This window comes from Phaethon lepturus, unplaced genomic scaffold (genome assembly GCF_000687285.1).
Source record: "Phaethon lepturus isolate BGI_N335 unplaced genomic scaffold, ASM68728v1 scaffold4315, whole genome shotgun sequence".
Lineage (NCBI taxonomy): Eukaryota > Metazoa > Chordata > Aves > Phaethontiformes > Phaethontidae > Phaethon > Phaethon lepturus.
Genome location: NW_010538208.1, coordinates 39097 through 62966, shown reverse-complemented (window position 1 = coordinate 62966; position 23870 = coordinate 39097). Strand labels below are relative to the sequence as shown.

The 23870-nt window shown below is 37.4% G+C and overlaps 1 protein-coding gene across 1 annotated transcript in view; it reads left to right on the top strand.

The window, feature by feature from the left end:
• VCL (vinculin) overlaps window positions 1–23870 on the top strand; it is a gene marked incomplete at its 5' end in the record, with an annotated part of 60497 nt that overhangs the window by 20938 nt on the left and 15689 nt on the right. The window contains 9 exons of the mRNA XM_010286706.1: window positions 10–80; window positions 6750–6900; window positions 8856–8964; window positions 11259–11381; window positions 11658–11818; window positions 17637–17727; window positions 19137–19284; window positions 21466–21619; window positions 22595–22770. Coding sequence (XP_010285008.1) covers window positions 10–80; window positions 6750–6900; window positions 8856–8964; window positions 11259–11381; window positions 11658–11818; window positions 17637–17727; window positions 19137–19284; window positions 21466–21619; window positions 22595–22770 — 1184 coding nt within the window. The remainder of the gene's footprint in view (window positions 1–9; window positions 81–6749; window positions 6901–8855; window positions 8965–11258; window positions 11382–11657; window positions 11819–17636; window positions 17728–19136; window positions 19285–21465; window positions 21620–22594; window positions 22771–23870) is intronic.

The window sequence follows — 23870 nt, the reverse complement described above, 5'->3', positions numbered from 1 at the left end:
TCCCTACAGGTTGGAAAAGAGACTGTGCAAACAACGGAAGACCAGATATTGAAAAGGGATATGCCACCGGCATTTATCAAGTAAACTCATTTTATTGTAAATGTTCTATTGTAGCTACAGGAAACCTGTTCCAATGGTAGATCATTGTTACCATTTCTGCTGTACAGATTAGAAAATACTCTTATGTTTCAATAGCTTTTTGGGGTCTTGAGGCTGACCCTTGGTCGGGAAGACCTTTCTGCCAACTGTGACTTTGCCTGTAACATTCTATATAGATGGGTACATATCTAGGGTATTTCTTCCTTAAAAAAAAAAAAAAATCAGAGTAACGATGGTACTTACTTATGTGCTGCTGTAGTTTTGCCGAACAGTGTCAGAGGTAATGTGATGTTCTCAATCTTTTCTATTAATTTGGTTGGTGGAAAAGTGAATTTGTCAGTATAGACAGCCGATGCATGATATAACTGCCTGGAAATCTAAGACGTTTGGAGAGCAGTGGCTGACACCCTTAATTCTGTGGCTCAGTGTCAAGGACAGCTTACTTTCTTCTGCTGCCTTAAGTCTTAAAAAATCGTGTATTGCTTCTTGTTAACGGAACTGCCAAGCTTCTTACTGCCAGCTGACAAGCTTTCACTGAAGCAATACAACCTACTGAATGTAGTGACTGCTCTATTATTGCTGTTCAGTGTGTCCAGAATGACTGAATATTTTACTGTATTCCCAAACACAAAACAGGCAGGTAGTTGCCTAAATGCTTCCATTTTTTAACTAACAGAAAATACAAAAACGGAGAACAGAGATGATGTCTAAAGAGAAAGTTTCTGTTGCATTGCAGGTTGACAAAATGAATGATTAAAAAAAAATGCCTAGGACCAGGTGGTATTAGTGTAAGAGTTCAAGAAAATAGCTGAATTATTAATGAAGTACAGTCTCTCACTTGAGATGACCCAGTATGTCAATGAAGGTGGTGATACTGCCTGAGAAACTTTCCAGGGGAATTTGGGGAACAGGAGGTCTATAGGTCTGATATACCTTTGGAGCAAATGACTAGAAATTCTGTACTAGAGAAGAAAAGTAACAGATCCCAAATACATGAGACTTAGGTTGGGTGAATTGACAGTATTTCTGTGGAGGGAAATTCTGCCTTATAAATCTGTTGGTGTTCTTAGAAATATCACAAACAGGGATAAGGATAATCCAGGTGATACAGCATAAAGAAGTTTCTAAACTCTTTGGCAAAGTCTGGAGGCTTTTAAGAAAATGAAGTAGCCACAGGGTGGTTCTTGTATAGAAAAGAGAAAATTGAAAGTGAAAGGAAAAATTGATGTGGTTAACCCTGACAATGGTGGGAGGTAATCAGTAGGACTCTAGGTATCTCTGCTGGATTTGTGCTTTTCACAGTGTTTACTAATGTGCTGTAAACCAGGATGAGCTCTGAGTCTCAGCTATTTGCTGATGACCTGAAGCCTTCCACAGGGTAGTGAGATTAATGGATGACTCTGAGAAATTACAGCAGGACCTTACTGAACTGAGTGACTTGATATTAAGTGTGGGTTAAATTTTGAAAGATCTGAAATGATGCATACAAGGGAGAACAGCAGGTCTAGCTTAAGATAGGATAATTGATTCTGAACTGACCATTACTACTAACGAGCAAGGTTTTGGAGCTGTGATACATTGGTGAGAGCATCCATTATATGATCAGTAGTGATCAAAAAGTAAACCAAATGTTAGGTTTATCAGCAAAGGATGAGAGACCAAAATGCCACTGTACATTTTTCTCCCACATCTTGACTACTGCATGCACTTGTGGTCCTTAAATTTTTAGAAAGGCTGGAAAAAGCCTTAGAACTGGAAAAAGCTCATAGAAGGACCTTGAGAACAATCAAAGGTATGGAATTGCTTCTGTATAAGGCAAAGCGAAGTAGGCTGGAACTCTTCAGCCTGGGAAAGGTGACAGAGGGGACTGGGGCCTGACAAAGGTTTGAGGAAGTATGAGTTACACAGAGAAGATGGAAACTTGCACTTTTCCTGCGCAAGAATTTCATGGGGGCATTGCTTTAAGCTAGTAGTTTATAAACCAACAGTAGGGAGAGCTTTTCTGTATAGCAAGTTATGTACTGTTAAAATTCTTTATATAAGTTTGGAGGTTAATAGATAAGTACTTAGAGGAATCCATTCTGGGTTATCAAATAGACAAAGTGCAGGAAATCCCAAGAACTGAAAATAGCTGGAGGATGGGAGAGTGCCCAGAGGAAGTATGATAAATGCTTATCCTGTTCTTAACCTTCCTTAGGCATCTACTTGCGGCTACTTCTGGAGACAGGATATTGTGCTAAATGGACCTTTGATACAATCCACTACTGTATTTATTATGCTGTGTTCCTGGTGTGTGATCTTGTTTGGGTGTAGAGGGGTTTGATTTTTTTTTGTTGATTTTTTTTTTTTTGGAGGGGAGTGTTTATGTATTGAAATGAGACGAAAAATTTTTTCCTGCTTCTTGACAAGTTGTATACAAGCATGTAATTTTGATTGTGCTCTTTTTCTAGGATGTGTAGAGTTTTTAGTTAATTTCCAGCTTCTTGCTCACTTAGACAAGTAAGGGATTAAAGAAAAGATATTTTCTTAATTGTTGCACAGCAACCAGTCTTTGATCAACATGCTTGTGGAGACTTCAAATAGTTACATTACTATAGAAATGTGGTACAAGAACTGCTGAATAGTACCACTTTATGCTGGGTGCATGAACCTTTTCTGCAACAATTCATGACCGCTTGCATTATTATATAATGAAAAATGGGAAACGAAGTTACCTGTCACAGTAATGAAACCTGCTTCACATAGTACTTCACAGAAATCACAGAAACACTAGGTTGGAAAGGACCTTCAAGATCATCAAGTCCAACCATTAATCCAGCGCCACCATGTCCCCTAGACCATGTCCTGAAGCGCCACATCCACATGTTTCTAGAACACTTCCAGAGGTGGCGACTCCACCACCTCCCTGGGCAGCCCGTTCCAATGCCTGACCACCCTCTCAGTGAAGAAATTTTTCCTAATATCCAATCTAAACCTCCTCTGGCGCAACTTGAAGCCATTTCCTCTTGTCCTATCGCTAGTTACTTGGGAGAAGAGGCCAACACCCTCGTCGCCACAACCCCCTTTCAGGTAGTTGTAGAGAGTGATAAGGTCTCCTCGCAGCCTCCTCTTCTCCAGACTAAACAACCCCAGTTTACTTATGTGACTGCATCTAGGATAGCAAGTTAGGAATGTTCAATAGCTTTTGTGAATGATAATCTATTGCATTTGGTTTTGTTAATCTGGAGTTTATACTAGATCATTTTGATATGTTAACCATTCCATGTTGATACTACAGAGTGTATTGTCACTGACATCTGTTGTAGGGACAAGTGACGGTCACAGGTGAGCTGCCACTGGAGTCTTACTGGTTCCTGTATTAAAGGGCAGGATCTGGATGCAGGAAGTGAACCAGATGAGAGTTGGTTTTCTCTTTCCTGAGAGGAGGGTTTTTGTTTCTAAAGTGTTAGTTCAGGAACTGGCGTTCCTTTTTAACGGAGTGCTCCAGCAGAACTTGTACAGGTGCGTGGATGATGGAGTGAGGAGCACGCGCGCTAGCACCACATTCGCTGTCCAGATTTTTTATCATCCAAAAGGACCACCGGTCTTGAGGGAGCCACTCTTGAAGGATGAGGGAGAAGATCTGTTTAGTCTTTTCAAAGACCTGGGTTTTGGCTTGCCTTGAGACTGGCATTGAGGGTTCATAATGATTATATATGATAGTAATCTGAAGTTTTTCAGTAGGAGTGTGAATGTGCAGCAAAATAATTTGGCTGCTGAGAAGCAATTGTGCATATCTTTCCCTTCTACTGACATAAACCACAGTGGAACTATTGACCTAGAGTTTAAAAATGCTGTGTTCTTTATCTTAATTGTGTTAATCACCAGGGAGTCTGAGTAATGCATATAATTTACATCAGATGTTTTGCAATGTGTTCGTGTTACTTGTTATACTTCTCTTGTAAAGGAGGAAAAGCTGTAATCTCTAGGCGGAGTGGGGTAACACCTGACTCTTTTAAACTGAGAATAAAAATTTGTTGATGTTTAACTTGCACATGCAAACTCATTTAACAAGTCAAGTAGTAATGCTATTCTGTGTCAACATTATTTCGGTAGCCAAGCTGGAGCTGCATTGCTGGTGACTATATTAACAAATTAATGTTAATATAAAATACCTGGTTTTTAATTTGTATCTCTAGAACTGCAAGTAATCTAAACGGTAGTGCGTAAGCTCACTACAATCTAAGTGATCAGAAATTTAAATGATCATTATGCAAGCATCAAAGGCATTGCCTGGCATTTGGGCAGGCATCTCTGGAAAAATCAGAGGTCAATCCTAAAAACTAAAATGGTAGTTTAGCGTAAGCTAATTTTTTTTTTTCCTTGCAGTTCATAAAGCCACTAATAGGAATGGAACTGATTGACTACCACAAGCAGTATGGTTGGAAATATTGTGACCTGTGTCTTCTCCGCAAAGAATTTGTCTGGTGTTAACATAGCTTTATTGTAATCATGCCTCAAAAAAAACCAAAACACCCACATTTTTTTATAAACCTGAGGGTTTTTTAGGTTGCAATATAATATGGGGATTAGCAAATTCACCATAGCAATGAAGTTCTGTTAAAAACTTTTGAATGTGTTTTGATTCTTGTGATGGAGCAAGCAGTTCATTGCAGTGAATATTTTTAGTGTGCTTTGGTTTGAGTTTTTGTTTGGTTTTTAACGTAATTGAATTCCTCTTTTCCCCAGATTCTAATCTTTTGTTTCCTAGCATGTATGCTTTGCAGGGGATAGAAGGTGTCTGGTTTTTAAACACTACCCTGCTTTTTTTGTACGTAATGCATACTCCTGAAGTTTTTGAAATGCATTGTGAAGTTTATACAAAATAGACATTGTGCAAGTAAAATGCAAGCTTACCTTTCAGAGGTTCAACTTTAAAAACTGTAAAAGAGAACTCTGAATCTTTAGAAACTTTATTTTTGCTAGTTATGGTGATTTCTGGGGTAATACACATTCATGTTTAATTTCTTTCTTTCTAAATGAAAAAGCCAGCCTTGAGATAATCATTAGCATTAAACAGATGACCATGAAATTGAACTGTGGAAAAGTAAGAATTTCTGAGCCTATAGCTCTGAGCTGGTTGAATAGGTGATTTGTTTAATCCCTTTCTTGGCAGAGGTAAAAACAAATTTGAGAAGCAAGTGCAGAAATCTAATTTGGTGAAGTTGCTTGACTTAGATAATACAGCTAAGTACATTGCATAGTAATAAGCAGACTGTTCCCACTTTCTGCCTTGAAGTCCTCCTGTATTTTCTTACTCAAGTTATGAGTTATCTGATGTGCTGAGCAGATGTCTCACTAAAGAACAGGTTATGATAAGGTCAGCTGGCCCAATTCGATCTACTCTAGGGAGCCATTAGTGGAAAACTTCTCTTTGTGGAAAAAAGTATGTTTTCCTGTAATGAGTGTCTTATGTCTAGTGTAGTTAAATTTAGATGTAACCATTAAGTTCTGCCATTTGTGTTAACAGGGAACGTAGAGGGGAAAAAATGGTGTAACTGTGCAACTTTCCCATAGTACTTCACTGAAAGTATGATAATAGTGTGTCCAGGTGGTAGGTAGAAAATGAGCTATATGACAAGCATGAACAGTTGCGGTAAGAGATAGCATTGCCGTAATAAAAGCGTTTAATGTTTGCTGGAACCTCGTGTAACTTGAATGAGCACACGGCGCTCACATGCATGTGTCGGACAACACTCCTATTTCTGTCAAAGAAGTGGGAGAGAATGGAGGAAGGTTATAGTGTAGTCAATAACTACAGTTGTGAATAGCATAGCTAACATGGAAGTGAAGTCTGAATTTTGTGTTTCTCTAGGCTGCCATGAACTAATCGCAACAAGAGAACAAAACCAAAAGCATTCCAGTGTTCCAGTTCTTGCTGTTTTAAAATTGTTGTGTTAAATGTCTTGATGGAACCTAACTTCAGAGCTCATTTGCTTATTGTACTTTCCGTGTTACTGTTATTACTTAAGGTAATAACTTGCAAAACCTCCTTTCTGTTTTTAAGTGTAGAATTGCAAGCTGCATTTGAAATTCATTCCTTATCGCTAAATCTTGTGGCTATTTAAAATGCTGTTTCTGCTGTGAGTATTAACAGACTCTGAAGACCTGGACTACAGCTTCAATGAGCAGGGCACAGTGTCTTGGTTTTCTTAGTACTATGGTTTTTTTCTTAATGTGTAGCTATCACTTAATATTTATTAATAGCAATTGCTTCTTGAATGACGATGCAAATACAGGCTGATAAAGGCTAGCAATTACTTTGATTGTGAAGTCCTAAAAGAATAATTGTTTTGTCATTGAGAATTAAAGGTGTTTTGCCGTGTTGGGACACCTCTGTAGTGACACTGTGTTGACTGCTGTACATGGGATACATCACATGTTCCTTACATTGGAAGATTGCATGACTTCTGAAAAACTGTGTGGTACAGTTGCTGGTTACTTTCTTGTTAAAGTAAATACAATACTTTAGCTTTTTAAGCTGTGAAGGTGTAGAATCATCAGTTTGCTTGCAGTGCTTTAAGTGGTAAAGTTAAAAACAAATCCAGCATTTTCTCAAGTCTCTTATATAGACAGAAACTAATCAGCAAGTTTTGTCTGACTTTCCACAGAGTGGAGAATGCCTGCACCAAACTTGTTCGGGCAGCTCAGATGCTGCAAGCAGATCCTTATTCCGTACCAGCTCGTGACTATCTAATTGATGGATCAAGAGGCATCCTTTCTGGAACGTCAGACTTGCTTCTGACATTCGATGAAGCGGAGGTAGGAATCCCAACATGACTGACATAGGTATCTGCACAATCATATTATTAATTCAAATATCCACCTAACTGAACTAGCTAATCTAAACTATTGAGTAGATGAATGTGTTTTTGATCATTTTAACTTGATTGGAAGCATATTTTGCATTCCTTTCTGTCAGAAGGAGCTTAGGCTTGTTGCTCTTTTTTGTTAAGCACATCTTTGTATGACATAATGTTTAGGTGTTGCCTGTGATTATTCCTCAAAAATGCCAGATCTCATCAGCCCTGTCTTAGATCTTGCTGATGTGTTTCTGCATTCCCTTCACCATACCTATTACTGATACTTATATTCTCTTCCCTAAAAAGCCCTAGGCCACTTCCTAACATGTCTGACTCATTAGCTGTGGCAATTTAATTGGCCTTGGGGTATGGGAGGTGATACAGATTTGGACTGTCTGACCGGTTATCCAGAAGATGTGTTCTGATAGATGTAACAGTTTTGCCTGCTGCACAAGCCAAAAAGTGGCTCTGAGGTGCTGTTTGTCCATACTCAGATGGACAAAAAAGCCAGAGTTGCCAGAGTTGTTAAGGGAACTTAAAAAGCAGGTTTTGAGTGTCTTGTATTTGAAAATGTTTCTTTATTACAAACCTTACTTACTCTTGTGATCCTCCTTTGAGGAATACGGAGTCTTGCTTGTTTCGAAATAGTAAATATCATGCTACTATGAGGAAAGAAAGCTCACACTGTTAGAAATGCTGATGTTAGTTCTCAATTTTACCTGTGCAACAATCTGTTATCTGTGAAACTGTGTTGTTACTCCTGCTGTTCTGAGTAGTCTAACATGGCATCCTTGTCTCATTTAATCAGCTTGTGCTACTGTTAGCATGTTCCTCTCAAATGAGGAGAATGCTATGGGATTTCTCTGTGCCACTTGTGATTAAAAACCACTTAAAATAATGTGTAATAGACAGTACGAAGTGTTATAGGATAGAATTGCAAGGAAGTTAATAGCTTTTAATCTTCCTGCTTCCAGTGTTTAGGAAATTAGTTGACTTCTGTGGAGTTAATGCTTCATTGAGCTAGTCTCTGACAGCTGCATGTTAAGCAAAAGAAAAATATTAGTCTGGAATGATTGACTTCTCACAAATACAAAACTTGGCGTGTCTTTACCTTACTATGTTTCAAGATAAACTAACACTGGGACAAAACTTAAATGAGTTTTAGAGGAAACTATGATCTGTTCTAGGGACTGAACACTGCATGTGGTTGATACAAATTAAATGTTAATGAACTCATTCTTCAGTGAGAATTGTATGTGGTGTTGTCAGAAATAATGTGGTTTAGGAGGTTAGAAGATTAACCGGCGAAGAACTCTGTTTTGGAATCAAGTATGAACAGAAAAAGTTAAGCCGAGGCAGATGTCCAGAGATAAATAAATAAAGTACAGTCTTCACAGATTTTTCTGGAAGCTTAAGATGTTGGATCTACCTTTCCCACTGGAATGCTGGATAATGCTTTATCCATATGTAAAGCTGTATAGTGAATAATACTTCCTCTGAAAGCTTGGAATCTGTGTTCTGTGTAGTTTTGCGTTGTGATTGAAGTAAAATATTTTTTTATAGATGAAATTGCAGTGAAAAACTTCAAGCATGCCAGCATACTTAAATGCATTTCCTTATAACCTATTTTCTTAATGCTATCCTTCATTTACCATACAAAGTGAAAGCTCTGGAAGTAAGATTTTGCATTTGAGTAGTGGAATGCTGACCACGTATTCTCTTTGTCAATATAGCACTCCTCAGTAATGGCATTGTGGGTAACTTAATCAGCATCCCAGACCTTTGTGATTGCCTTTTGATTTGCATCATGTTAGCAAATGCTATACCTATTCTGTTCTAATAATATAGGCTTGCACTTCTAATTCAAGTGTAACTTAGATTCATCTAATAAATGATGGAATGTTCCTTTTTTAGGTCCGTAAAATCATCCGTGTCTGCAAAGGAATATTGGAGTATCTGACTGTGGCGGAAGTAGTAGAGACTATGGAGGATTTGGTGACATACACAAAGAATCTAGGGCCAGGTTTGATTTGCTACAGCCTATCACTATCATAAACATACTAAGTATAGACTTTTCCACTGCCTTTTTTCCACACCCCAGCACCTTCCTCAGCCAAGTATTGAGTGTTTGGAGAATGCTAAAGTTGCTTTGAAAGTGTCTGTTGGAAAGAGTTTTAAACTAGAGTGTGAATGATGATTATTCTGATACACATTCTCTTAAGAATGTAGAAGAGTCAACATGTTGGTAAATTATATTGATTGGTAAATTATATGTACTATGCAGATGATATGTACTGTACTTTTGCTACACTATATTATATGAGGGGAAGTAAGCATGCATTAGTAAAACAAAAAAAAAGAAAAAACACTCACAGCTATATAGTCCATTAAGCTGATAAAATGTCTGTACTGAGATGGTTAGGCGTGGTAGGAATTTTTTGGAGTAGTATAAGCTAAGTATCATGTATTAACTTCTTCAGGAGGTTGCAGAAATAGCTGTCTTGCAGTATAATACAAAACCACAGCTATTACAAATTCTTTTTATTCATTATTTGATGCTCCTTCACTATCTGTAACTTCACCATGTTAACTCACACTTTCACTGGTGGAAGGTGAAGCACTGGGTTGCTATAGAGGAAACCTACCATTAGTCTTGGTCATCTGCTACTCCAAATGCTTTCACCAAGCATAAAGTAGTTTAGGTATTTAACAAAAGCGGTCTATAAAATATAGCTGTGGTGGTGGTAATGTAGGAAGATGTTGGAATTAAAGTTACACTGAACTAAAGAATGCTTGTATAAACAGCAGGACTCTCGTTAGTACTCTATATGTATAAATAAGAATATGTATGTAGCGTAAGAATAACTAGCTCACAGATGAAATTACTATCAGCCCTCATGTCACAGAACACACATATTACCCTGTTTTTATTTAACGTGTATACTTTACCCTGTTTCTAGATGTGAAACTTTAAGTTCCATATGAAGGTATAGTGTTCTCTAAAACTTTTTTATGTTCCATGAGAAGTTACTTTCAACTACATAGATTTTTTGCCTCATTTTGAATACAAAAAGATGAAGTGAGAAGGGCAATCTTTTCTTTCTGTGAAACTTGTTCTTTTTCTTGGTATACAATTTCAGTTTCTCTGTGGTCATTGTCTTCCATGTCTTTAAAATGGAAGTTTCCTCAATTGGAAGGAAGATACAGAGTATTCCCAATATTCGATTTGGCTCAGTCACAAGCATTTGGGACTTTTCATTGACCTGCACAGACAGTGCTGCTCAACACTTCCAGTTCATGCTCACAAAACCTTTTATGTCTGTAGTCCCTGTTCCCTTCAGCTATATCAGTGGGCATCTGAGTTTAACTGTTAATATGACCACTACATAAATAATAGCAATATGAGCATGTACACTTAATCAACAAAGTGCTTATAGGTTTTATGTTGGAAGTAGAGTTGTTGGAAGTAACTATTTAGGCTTTTGTCACTTGAAAGGAAAGGTGGTTCTGCACAACTTACCCCTCTGTGCTGTCAGTGTGGGGATTCTACTTTTTAGTGTTGTAATTAAAGTTCATTTAACCTTTGTTACGTTAAGACACCTAAAATGCTAACCAGCATGAAAAGTAATCTAGCCAAAGAGTATACAGCTTTATTCCAGTTTTGTCCCCTGTAGGAGAAAGAGAGAGTGGGACCACAACAGCGCCAATTTAAATGAGCTTAAATGTTTATGAAGCTGTGTCTAAAATTTCCACATGTGCTGTGTGGTAAACCTTGCAAGTCTTAGCTATTAAAAATAGAACTGCTCTAGAATAAATTTAATCCTTTCCACACTTCTAGAGCTCTGAAGTATTTCTAGCAGAACTGAAGTATAGAGAGGTACAATTTTTGAACTTTGGTAGAACCTCAAGCCAAACAAACAAACCCCTGATGTTTCGGTTTTCTGCCATTCACAAGTAAGGCTTTGATCAAGTCTTAACAGAAAAGGAAAAAAAAAAAACCAAACCCAAAACCGTGTAAATTAGCTTCCAGAGTTCATGAGGTGACTTCATGTCCTACAGTAGTCACTTCAGTTATTTTCCTGTTTTATTGCTGGGATTTTAAATCAAGAATTTTCAGGCTTCCATTCTACTTTGCGTAGTGGCTAGTTCTGAAGTATCTGGAATGTATTTTAAGTAACAGCTGCTAATATAAAATTAAGTTTTAAACTTCAATATAGTTGTCATAACTCATTACACTTTGTTCTTGTTCACAAAGCTGTTACAAATTAGACAGTATTACATTTCTTTATGACTGTGTTTAATTCCTTTAATCTTTAGGAATGACGAAGATGGCCAAAATGATTGATGAAAGACAACAGGAATTAACTCATCAGGAACATAGGGTTATGCTGGTAAACTCCATGAATACTGTGAAGGAGCTCTTGCCGGTACTTATTTCAGGTATTTTCAGCTTCAATTTTTAATATTGCTTTGAATTGCTGTCTATTTTGAGCTGGAGTTCCATTGTCTTATGTTTATTAAAAATAACAGCCTTGACATTGCTTCTATATTGATTGCAAATAACTGTGCTTCTTGTATTAAAACTAAAATCTCTTTGAGCCAGAATGGTCTACACAAAATAAAATGTACTACCTCTGTATCAATGCAATAGGAAGTCACCTTGAACATTGATTCTATCTTGAATATACCTTTTTCTAATCTATGGTATTTTCACAGCTATGAAGATTTTTGTAACCACGAAAAATTCTAAAAGCCAGGGAATAGAAGAGGCATTGAAAAATCGCAATTTCACAGTAGAGAAAATGAGTGCTGAGATAAATGAAATAATCCGTGTATTACAACTCACTTCCTGGGATGAAGATGCTTGGGCGAGCAAGGTACGTTTTACACCTACTTTTGTTTATAGAAGTCTAATTTTTAATCTAGTGTGGTGTACGCTTCTTACGCTTGTGGTTTTGAGACTGCAATATTTGCATCAGTGTTGTAATGCTTTGTGATCACATCGTATAATCTCTTCAAGGTCAAAGAACATCTTCAGAGATGACTGTAGTAATGTATCTTTCAAAATTAATTTTCAATAATCTAAGCTAAAAGTGTGCTGCATTTGAAGGTGGCTCAGTGGCTACATTGTCATGTTTGACAGAGGAATGTTAGGTAAAAAGCTATGGCTTTATGCATTAAACAGGTCTTGTAGCTAAGCATTCATAAGTGAGATTCTAGGAGAAACATCAGGTATACTGCTAGAAAGATAGGTTACTGTCATTCTGTGTGCAAAAGGCCTGAAGTTGAGAAGTTTTAGTCAATTTTTGGTGGATTCCTCCTTGAATACTTCCTTCTTTTTCCCCCCTGCCCCACTTTCCATTTTTAGTCTGGACATGTGAGTAAATTTCAGGTGTTTGCCTTGTCTCAAAGAAATCTATGTTAAATTGAACAGCCTTTCTGGATAAGTATGATGTCTGAAGCTGGCATGTGGACAGTATTGGTTCCTTACAACTCGGTGTTAATCTGTGCAAGTGACTGCAACTGCTTACCTGGAGCTAAGTGGTGCTTTTAAGTGATACCCACTGAAGAAACTGAAATGTCTAACAGACCATAAAGCAGGTCTGACAGACAGAATTGTGAAAGTGTTACGGTGGGCTTACAAATAAATGTAACTGCATAACTGAAATTCCTGCCAATTTTTTTGAGTACCTTGAAGTAAATTGCTGATGGGATTTTTTTTTTAAGGGTTGGTGCTATAAGCAACAAGTAACTGTGAATATATTTAACGAAAATACTGAGACCTGAAGCCAGACTTATTAACAAATGAAATCTTGCAGAAAATCTAACATTGATGTAAACTAGGCATTAAAATCACTTTGGCCTACATTGTTTGGCACTTGACCCTTAGTTTGCCTTTTGAGTTATTTTGTCACTATCACTTCCTTATTATGACTACTTTATGCATCTTTGTTTTTGTTCTCCTGTTTCTTACCCTTTTCTCACCTTTAGAAGGTAAGATTTCTTCCACACCCCACACCTCTATCTTGTACTAAAACCAAAAAAGCATGTATGTGGGATTTTGTGCTGTGTGCAGACTGTGTGCTGTGCAACTTCTTGTGTGCCAGCTGTGACACCGTACTTACGTACATACACACAGAAGTTTTCAAAGGATCTTAATAGCTTGTCTAGCTACATGTAGAAATGGCTGTCACTAAGAGAATGGTAATTGCAAGCTGAACTGCATTAAGGCTATCTTTCTGAGTGGGGTTAGTTAGCCCAAGACTTCAGAGCACATTCTTGCTGAATGCTTTTGTGTTAATTTATGTTACGAGTTTCTGTAGCTACAAATAAAGGGTCCAGTCATGCAGGAACAAGCTTTCTGCATGCCCAGAAAGCTTTATTAAATCAGGAATTTTGTCCGTTCCATAGTACTTCACCAGCAGCCTTCCTTCAGTTCAAATGGTTCATGTTCTTCAGGTCTAGGCCTAAAACTTCACTTTTTGTATATGCATTTTTCAGTTCAGTCTTATTTTTGGATTTAAGCATTCCTGTATCTTACGAAATACAAACACAATTATATTATAGACAACAAATTTGGAAACTTTCATGGTAAAAAAAAAAGACTGCTGCAAAAAGTTGGCAATTTAGCCGTAGGAAATTCCTACGTCTCTTGCTAGCGAGGTAGATTAATCAAGGAATCTATTAAAAAAAATACTTGGAGTATTAGCAGTATTTCCGAATGGAAAATATTAGTCATTATGCCTAATGCATAAATATATTGTGTGGACTAGTATAATCGAAGTACCATTCTGCTCCCAGTTGAGAACTTCTTCATTGTGTTTTATTGTTTTGAATTAAGGTATGCTGACAATTTGGAACTGTAGCACTTGGCATTAACCAAACAGTTACGACAAAGAATTTGAGTTGAAAAATGCAGTGGGATGAAAAAGCAGGAAGGAGTTTGCTAATGGGCACTTTTCACAGACCTTTTCCCATATTTGCATATGTATCTAACGGTTGATTGACTCATCTTTCTGGGAGGGAGAAGGAGGAGCTCTTTAATTCTACTTGAGATTACTGTTGCATGCATTTTGTTCTTGGTGGTCAAGGGAAACATATTTTCCCCATGCTTTTCTTGAACAAAGTAAGGGCGGGGATGTGGGGATGCACAGCCTTGAATTTTTACCTGTGTAGTACATGCTACTATTGATGTTGGAGTTGATTTTTATGTTTTTTATCTTGAATGGTTTATACATTGAAGTATCACAAAACCTACCTAGAGATAGTGGAGAACGAACAAGTGTATGGAGCCAGAGTTGTAGGGGTTTTGTAAACTGTTTTGGTCTGTCTAGACTCTGAAATGCACATTACTGTTACTAGATTGCAATAATCTCTGCTTGCACCAACACTGGATTTTTAAATTAGTATTCTGATTTAGAAATGAAATACTGAGAAAATACTGATCTCTAACAAAATCTTCGAGGGGAAAAAAAATCTGCATTTATTTCTTCCATTCTTAGCTTTGTACCTTTGTTCCTTGAACTTCTCATTTTACAGAGGAGTTTAGCTTTCTCCTGTATATTTTTACTGTTTATTTTTAAATAAACTTGAAGTAATACTCAATTCGGACATCGTCTATTTCCATAGAAATGGAGGGAGTTGTAGGAAGCTGAGAAGTATCTAGTATCCTGCAGGATTGAACGCTGGATGGTGACTAAGCTATCTGTTCTGCCAGAAGGCTGGCTTTGCCTATTTCCTTCAACATTGCCTTCTTTGGTAATGAAATGCAGATATTGCTAGACTAGACCGCTTTTTTGAGTCAGAGGTTGTGTTTTCTATTCAACAAGGGATTGTGTAGGATTTATTTTGCTCCTTTTCAAAGCAGTGCCAATACTACCTGCTCCTTGAATAATCTCAAAACTCTTAGTTGTGGCAGAAGTGATGCATAAAGGTATCTTGAATAAGTGCACATTTGCTTTAGGAACTGATTTGCAAAATGTCAACTTGCCCTTTTCCCTTCAGACAATGTTGCCCTAGTTTAACTTGATTAACTTAAGTTGTTTATATCTTCGGAAAAGCTAATAGTGCTGCTTTTGTTAATGAAATTCCTTTAGCTAACAGGGGAACTGTGGGGAGAGGAAGGAAAGAATCCTTTTGTTTGCTAGGAGAACTACTATATGAAAGCTTTTTTTGCAGGATAGCTGTAGGATTTTTCTTTTCTTGCTTGCGACTGATATTCTGCTGGCAAATCCCAAAGACTAAAATTATAAACATATCTAGCTGTTCAGGAAGGAACAAGGCACTTAAACAGCTCTAGAAATCAGGAATAGCAAGACACTTCCAAGCAGTAAGACCTTGAGCAAGTTGTTTTGTTTCATTTAAATTGAATATTTCTGGTTTTGTCTTCCTGCTTAATAGCCTGAATTGGTGGCAGAGTCCAGACACTTCAGGACTGCTACACCTTTGCTGCTTGCAGAGTATCTGACACCGGACACAACTGTGGCAGAAACCAAAGTGCACTACCAACCAACCTAGTTAAGGATGTGTTCTCATTTCCCGTTTTAAAAATCGCTCACCTCATGGCAATGGAAACTCCTATACAGACTAAAGCTGAGAGGAATTCCTTGCTGTGGCAGTTCAAGCTGTGAAGATGGAAAAATCTATGCTTTAAGAGCAGTTGTCCTGAACACTTTGCTACACTAGGATTTCACCGGACTTCTTAATAGGAAAAGGGGACAGTATTTCGCAAACATGAGTGCAGAGCCACACAGGATAGCAAGATCTACACTGCAGAGCAACCCAGTTATGTAGCCTTCATGTGATAGGACAGATGGATCCTGTTATTGCTTGAGTAGTGCTAGCAATTACAAAATCATGAGTGTAAAAGCTGTATTTATGCATGATTTTGTTCCCTGATACAAGACTTCAGATTCAGAGGCTTCTATATAGTTTTGCTGAAACTGCAACTCTGCAGGCAGCTGAGACAACACAAAAGCCTGTGTTAGTAAAAAGGGAGGGGCAAAGACAGTTTTCTCAAGGCTCTCCTCTTCTCAGCCATTCCACACCTATCATCTCATCAACATGCCAAGCAACATCTGCTGGCTTTTAAAAATTCAATTAGTTCTTTGTTTCAAATTATTTCTGGGTGAACAGGACTGTAGTTCCATTCCAAACTAAAGTAGCTTCAGCCCATGTATGAAAAACCAGAATACTGTAACACCTCCCTTTACAGCTAGTAAGGTTTTATATACATTTGAATACTTAAGTCATTATTTACTTGTTTCTCGTCATATATTCAATGCACAATTCTCAAGCTATCGAGAGGATGACTTTTAAAAGAATGTGCCCCCCTCTAGCTGCATATTGTACCCTTTTGAAGTTTTTTCACACAGGTCCTGAAGCTCTGAGACCCAGTTTCTAGACTTGAGAACCAACTTTCCAGGTGAAAATGATTCTGCTTTTGGTGATTGCTCTCAGGCTGTGATTCAAGAGCCTTTAAAAATATCCAGTGGTGTTGTGTGACCTTTTGGGAAGTTAGTTGTTGAATTATAATAAAGCACATTATGAATGAGTAGCTGACAAACCAACATGCCTGAATAAATCTGGTTTAAATGCCAAAGTGTTTATGGTGATGTGTCTTTGAGACTGAGCACACAGAATGAACAACTTCACAAAAATGTGGCAGTTCTTTAGTGTTGTCAGGATAGCACATGCTGTACCAGATACTGATCGTTGATCCTACCAGGCTCTTCTTCATAAGAGTTGGACATGCACAGTCCAATCCAGTTAATAATGTGAGAACCAAGCTTCTTTTCATTACTTCTATACTAATCATGGGATGGTAGATGCATTTAAATTATTGCCATGACATGTGTGATAAAAAGCTGTTTTGGCTTTTTCCCAACTTCCTACTTAAGATACTTCTTACTCTTCTCACTGTCTTTCCATTTGTGGAAGATAGAAAACTTCTGGCCTCTAGTGGAGAGATGACACATGAACAAATAACAGAGTATGCAGAGAAATGAGAATTGGATGGTTTTATCTCATCTAGTCAAAGAAGTGTTGGATAATTGTAGCATAATAGTCAAAGAAGCAGCTTTTCTGATGCTTCTGGCAGAGAAGATCTGAGTTTAAAACAACCACATGTGAGTACATGTGTTTGTCTCCAAAGACATTGAACTCCGTGTTTGAGAGTTCCAGGAATTAGTTGGCAGTCTGCTTTTCTGCAAGTAGCAGCTGTTTGACGTTAAGTGGCAGAGCAGGTGAAAAAATGCATGTGTGCAACCTCTTAGAAGTAAGTAGTAAAATTCACTGGCCAATTTCCAGTTTTTGAAAAGTTTACTCTACTTTCATTGTTACAACTTTTCTGTGTGCGCTGATGGTCATTAAGGGTGGCGGGGAAGGAACTAACTTAAAGATGTGTGCTTATTAGAGCTCTGATTTAGAAATTAAAACACTAATAAGTAAAGGAATAGGAAAAATCACTAAAATTGCATGCATATCTTCTGCATTTTGAGTGAAATGAAAACGTTTGTCTTCATTGGAAAGAAGCGATTATGACCTGCTAGTTTGAAAATGGGCTTTGAGCCGCTTATATGGGTGTGTTTCTCTAAGTAGACTGTGCTTCATAGAACTTCTGTCTGCTTTGGCTGTGTCGACTATTTGTGCGTTGATTTTTTTGAGAATCATTTTGGTGGTTTCTCTTTTGTAAAGGACACTGAAGCCATGAAAAGAGCTTTAGCCTTAATAGATTCAAAGATGAACCAGGCAAAAGGTTGGCTGAGAGATCCAAATGCACCTCCAGGTAATATTAAAACAAAACAAAAAAACCCAAACCCCCCTCCCAAAAACACAACACAAAGTATTTTGTTTTTTTAAAGGCCTGAATAATTCTGTTCTGTAAGACAAAATTGCCTTTAAGCACTAATGACCCGTATGTAGTGGGTCATGCAGAAGGAGCCTATATTTATTCCTTTCTTTAGATACTGGAGATTGAACAAGTTGTGTCTAATGACCTGGAAAGCTTTGCTTCTTTTTAGTTGTCTAAATAATATACTCTTTATAAACATACATGTTTTTTCTTTGCATTCCACTAGAAAAAAAAAACCCACAAACACCCATAAACTGCATTGAACAAGATCTAGCTGTAGTGGTTGCTAATACTTAAAGTCTCTCCTTCCATATTTTCAAATTTGTCTAAGTTTAGATTTGCCTAACAGTAATCTTTAGGTGTTTTTCTTTTGGTTTTGACATAATTTTTTTTAATATTAAAATTTGCCATAAATACTGTAACTACAGTCACTTTTACTTTTGCCTTTGTATGTACTTCTAAAGCACATAAAATGGGATAGAGGCCTGTTCCATCTGAACTTTGAAAGACTTTATCTGAAACACTTCTTCTGAAATTGAAGCCAAAATAATTGTAAAAGTTGGAATTTGTTGTTATCTGTGGAGCTGCTGCTTATATTACTTCTGTCCTCATTCCCCTTGCCATAATCTATTCCAGAAACCTCAAAGTTCTTTTCAAAGCCTTCTGTCATTGACACTGACAAATAATGAAATAAAGTATTAAAAATTCAGTAGCTAAGGAAAAATGTGAAGATAATTGTAGAACTAAGTGCAAATCAGATTTTACTGAGTGTGTTACTTTGAACTAACGTCTTAATATGTTTGTCATCTGAGTGTTCCTTATGGCAGGAATTCCTTGAGCCAATTGCATTATTATAATTTCATGGAGGAACCAGTACTTTATGGGTAGTGGCATCTCCACTATCCATAATGCTGGAGGGTGGGATCAGGGTGGGTTGGAAGTAAAAGCAATGTTGTTCTTTTATCTTCCTTAGCCAAAATCAAGTCAGATTTGCAACTGGCTAAAGCTAAGGCTACATGAATCTTGCCATGTTGCTCTCTTCCTTCTTAGCCTGAATTACAGGTTCTATAAACGAAGTATTTATAGCAATTAAGCTATGACAACAGAATGGTTAAATGACTTGAAATACATGGCACATGATGCATATTAAGGCTATGCTATATTGCTTTAGAAATACTGTCCTGTTATAGTTATCGCATTTGGTGTATAGCTCATCGTTCTTGATAAATGTATTTCCACGACTGAACCTAATGCAGTCAGTGTGGTGGGACATGAGTCTAGCAGTTTACACGTACATGTTCAAGAATGTCTTGTTTGTTTTACTAACTGACTCTGCCACTTAGGGGATGCTGGTGAGCAAGCAATAAGGCAGATCCTTGATGAAGCTGGGAAAGCAGGAGAACTGTGTGCAGGCAAAGAACGCAGAGAGATTCTGGGAACGTGCAAAACGCTGGGCCAGATGACTGATCAACTGGCTGACCTCAGAGCTAGGTAAATCTATGACTTTTAAGGGACAATTTTCCAGTACTATTAAAACAGTTTTTCTGAACTTGCAGTTGTGTCATTTCCTAACCTGTAGGAGAGCAGGCCAGTAGCTGTGTCTTGCCTTTTTCACTTCAATCTCTTCTGATAAAAATATGTTTTAATATGTGAAATCTTAATTATATAACATGATGAGCAAAACATGCTCGAGTATTTGAAGTTTGTTTAATGTCAAACACGTAACCTTCCAAATTAGGCTGAAATGAAACTTCAAACTCCACTCTTAAGTCTGTCTCCAAAGAGGATGTACCCCAATGACTGTAAGATACATGAATACTCTAGCTTTCAGGTGTTTATTGGGATGTTAGACCACAAGCAGTAGTTGTTGAAGTTGTTTATCAGTCACTGATGAAATTCTACGGATCTTGATGTGCATTTCTTGCATAGAGTTTTATTTAACCAGAGCCCTTAATCAGTTTTCTGCTTCCTCATTAGAAATCGGTTATTCTTTCACAATGGTGTTTTGAATTTAAGGGGTTTTGTTTTTAGGCAGCAGATGAGTCTCTTTAAATTTGCTATCTTTTTTTGATGTCAGGTATCATGGCCTTTTGTTCTTTTGCCAGAAAGTAGGAAGTATGATGTTCCTTTGTGAAGGCATAAGCTAAGAAAGAACTATTCCATGTAGTTTGAACACTATAACCCAGTTTCCTTTGAGTATAAAGAATTTTTCAGCTGCTTATCAGTGTAGTAAATTGTTAAGGTAGAGTGCTTTAACATTGGTTTCTTTAATTTGCTGTAACATTGCTCCCTATTCCCCAAAGATACCCCACCTGGAAACCCCAGAAAGCTATTCACTGCGATCTATTAGGGATGCAGGTAATGGTTTCGTGGTATAGTATTTTCTCCTAAATGTTAATGCATCTTTCAAATTGGCAGAAAAAGTAATACAAGTTTAAGAGTTTTCTCTTTTAGAAGGGGGGGGGGAAGCTTTTAGGTAAGATAAAAGCCTCTTCTGACTTAAGGCCTTAGTGAAGTGCAGGAAGTGAGCAAATCCAAATTACCTGGAGAACTGTGTTTTGAGTTACCTGAAGAACAAATTCCCTGCATCACTTTAAATCCATAGACTGCCAGGCTCTATATACTGCAATGGTATATACACAAGCTTGGAATATTTCTATAACTTACTTCCATGAATTAATTTGCTTTATAGTGGCTAAAAAGGCCAAAATTCAGAAATACTGGTCATATCGTCATTAAAGGAGATGTATACTAGCTGTGGTAGTGGATAAGAAGCTGGTTTTAGTTTGTCTTCACTTGGACTTCCAGCTGATTGATGACTTCAACTCAGCCTGTGAGAAATAAGGTATAAAGAAACATAACTTGAGACTCTGGCCTGACTGTGTAAATACACCTTAGCATCTCGGTAGCATGCTTGTCATCCTTCTACTTACTATGGTCTTTTTAAAGTTAGTAGTTTGATAAAGTTAACATGCTCAAAAAACTTTCTAGTAGTCAGGTTATTTTGGAATGGAGTATAAGATTTCTTATGCAAAACCAATGTTCTCAGGAATATGTATTAGAAGTAATTTGTCTTATCCAAATTTTAACTCCTAAGCACTTGAACAAACAGTGGTAGTGCTGCAAATTGTTTTCTACAGTCCTGTAAATTTGTATAGCTATCATCCTTTTCACCATTTTAAGAAGTCTCACCAATAGCCCATCACCTTTAATCTCCTTTGTCAACAGGACTGAGGCAACTAAGACATCTTATTTTCAGTTACAGACTTGCTGTCCTCACTTAGGTGTGGCAAGACATAACTCCTGCAGGTTCTGACTGACTTGCAGCGATCTATAAATGAGGAGATAACAGGCCTTGCCCTGGGTACTTTAATGGAAATGTGTCCTCGAATAGCCCTACTTTGACACTTAAATGTTCCTTCTTCTGAGGATGCTAAATGTCAAGTTCTGGAAAGGGTAAAATAAGCTCTTAGTTTTAAAGTCTTCTTGTTGTGGTGTTCCTCCTCAAGTTACTTCTGTTTTTCCCAGGAGGAAAAAAAAACCTGATTCAATACTGTATTTCTTGCAATAATTGCTGGGAATGCTTATAAACAGTCTTTGTTGCCTCTTCATTGGAAAAGAGCTTTGTTCAATCCTGAGCTGAACCTGTGATGCTCTTTTTGTTTTGGGCAGAGGACAGGGTGCTACACCCATGGCCATGCAGAAAGCGCAGCAGGTGTCACAAGGTCTGGATTTACTCACTGCAAAAGTGGAGAATGCAGCCCGCAAATTGGAAGCAATGACAAACTCTAAGCAGGCAATTGCTAAAAAGATTGATGCTGCTCAGGTACCACTAATGATTTCATAAATACTTGAGAACATGATTACATTACTGCTGTTATACTGAACTTTTGTAGTTGTTTCCAAATACAACACAGTTGTTAGGAGGAACGTGTAGGGGATACTTGTTTTTACAGAGAAAAAAAATCTTGAATTCAGTAAATTACAGTGAGTTTTGCTGCAGCTTATGCATTTTTTTCCATGATTTTTTTAGCATTGCTTAAAAACTTCAAGGACGTGAAACTATAATGAGGGAGCACCCTAAATTTGGATATAAACTGATTTCACTAAAGAAAAGGAGAGCAGTTCCAGACTGCACGGACTTACCTGTGGGTAAAACCAGAGCCCTTTATCTTGGGCTCTGTTTTGGGAGTGGAGTTCAGGATTTAGAACTTCATATTCATGACAAAAGCAAAACAATGTTAATGAAACTACTTTTAATTGATCTTTTTTGTGACTGTTAAAATCTCCCTCAATGGTCAGCCTATTACCCACTGATAATGATGGTCATCAAATAATGAACATCCTATATATATATTTTATCGAAGTGTGTGTGTATATGTACACATTAATATTATAGATGTATCAAATGACATTATAATGAAACTTGTTAAAAGAGCTCTGTAAAGAATGCCACACTGTGCACAAGAGCATCTGTTTTCATTTTTATTCTGAAAGCTGGACCATGAGTCTCTAAAGCCACTGGTTAAACCTTACTTCCAAAAATACTGTTGGCAAATTTTGGGGAGAGAGAGAATGTAAAATCTTTGGATATACTTCATCTAGTTTGATATCTTTTTGAAAAAGGAAAATCTGCCAGACAATGGAAAGAACTTCATGGTATCTAATAAACAGAAGTTGCTTTTGAAGAGTATTTTCTGTTAAATAATTTTGAAAGCTGTATTGATTTTTATTTTTGTTTACAAGTCTCCATAGAAATAATATTACTGTTTGTCCTCATTTGTACATAACTTCTTTTAAGAATTGGCTTGCGGATCCTAACGGGGGCAGTGAGGGAGAAGAACATATTCGGGGAATTATGGCTGAAGCGAGGAAAGTTGCAGAATTATGTGAGGAGCCTAAAGAAAGAGATGATATCCTTCGTTCCTTGGGGGAAATCTCTGCTTTGACAGCTAAGCTGTCAGATCTGCGGCGACAGTATGTATTAGTTTTATCACTATTAATTTACTTGAATGACTTTCTTTTGCAGCTCAAAGTGCTGAGCAAAATCAGAATATTGATGGTTAATTGGGGAATAGGTTTTCCTCCGACAACTGGAAATGGATATCTTGTACTTCTGAGTTTCTATTCTGCACTTAGTAACAACTGCATGCGATGAATCATTCTGTTCTTGGAGGGAGAAACTAACTTTTTAACATGCTTAAAATTTAATTTATAAAATGGTATCCTTTTTAATGCTTCAACCTAATGATTTCTATTCCAAAGCCCAACTTGCACTATCTACAAGAAGAGTAACTGGAGTCATTATCTAGAAAATATTCCATAGGCAGTAGAAAGAAAATATTTGACAGGCAAACCGAAGTGAAAAGTGAGCTCCTTTGTACGGTCAAAGCACTTCAAAGGAATGAGAGAACGTGAAATTCAGTTTGATGACATTTGTCTGTATAAACACTGTTTATTGCGAAGCAGTTTACTAAATGGCAAGGCGGAATATATAGCACTTCAGCTGCTGTCAGTGTTCTAAGCTGTAACTGCAAACTATATAAAAGATAAGACTTTCAGAAAACCCTGTTAGCTTGGGTTCAGTGCTCAGCTGCAAATGGCATTTCTACATCAGTTTAGCACAAAGGATGCTTGAGAATGCACGTGGAGAAACAGTTATATAAATTGTGATATTTATGGCCAGTTGGTATATGGAGATAAATATTTTTCTTTAGTTAGACACTTGAGTCAAGTTTTTATTGAGATTTAGCTGCTGCAGGTCTTAACATGCTACCTTTTTTCAAGTTTATGTATAGCCTTAGGTCTGTTGCTGCTTATTTTTCTGCTTGTAATCTGTGTGGCATTATTGCAGTTGCTCCGAAGACAGCCATGAGTATGGGAAATCAGTTGTAGATCTGTATTACCAATGACAATACCATGCCTTCCCCCACCTCAGTGCTGTGCTGAACATAGGAAATATCCAGGTGCCACAGCAGAGAAGTGTGAGGTGGGGATTTATGGACGGCAGTTCTGCATTATTTCCCAGACTCAAGTGTCAAATTTAACCTTAGCTAAAAAGATGAAGTAACTTTCAT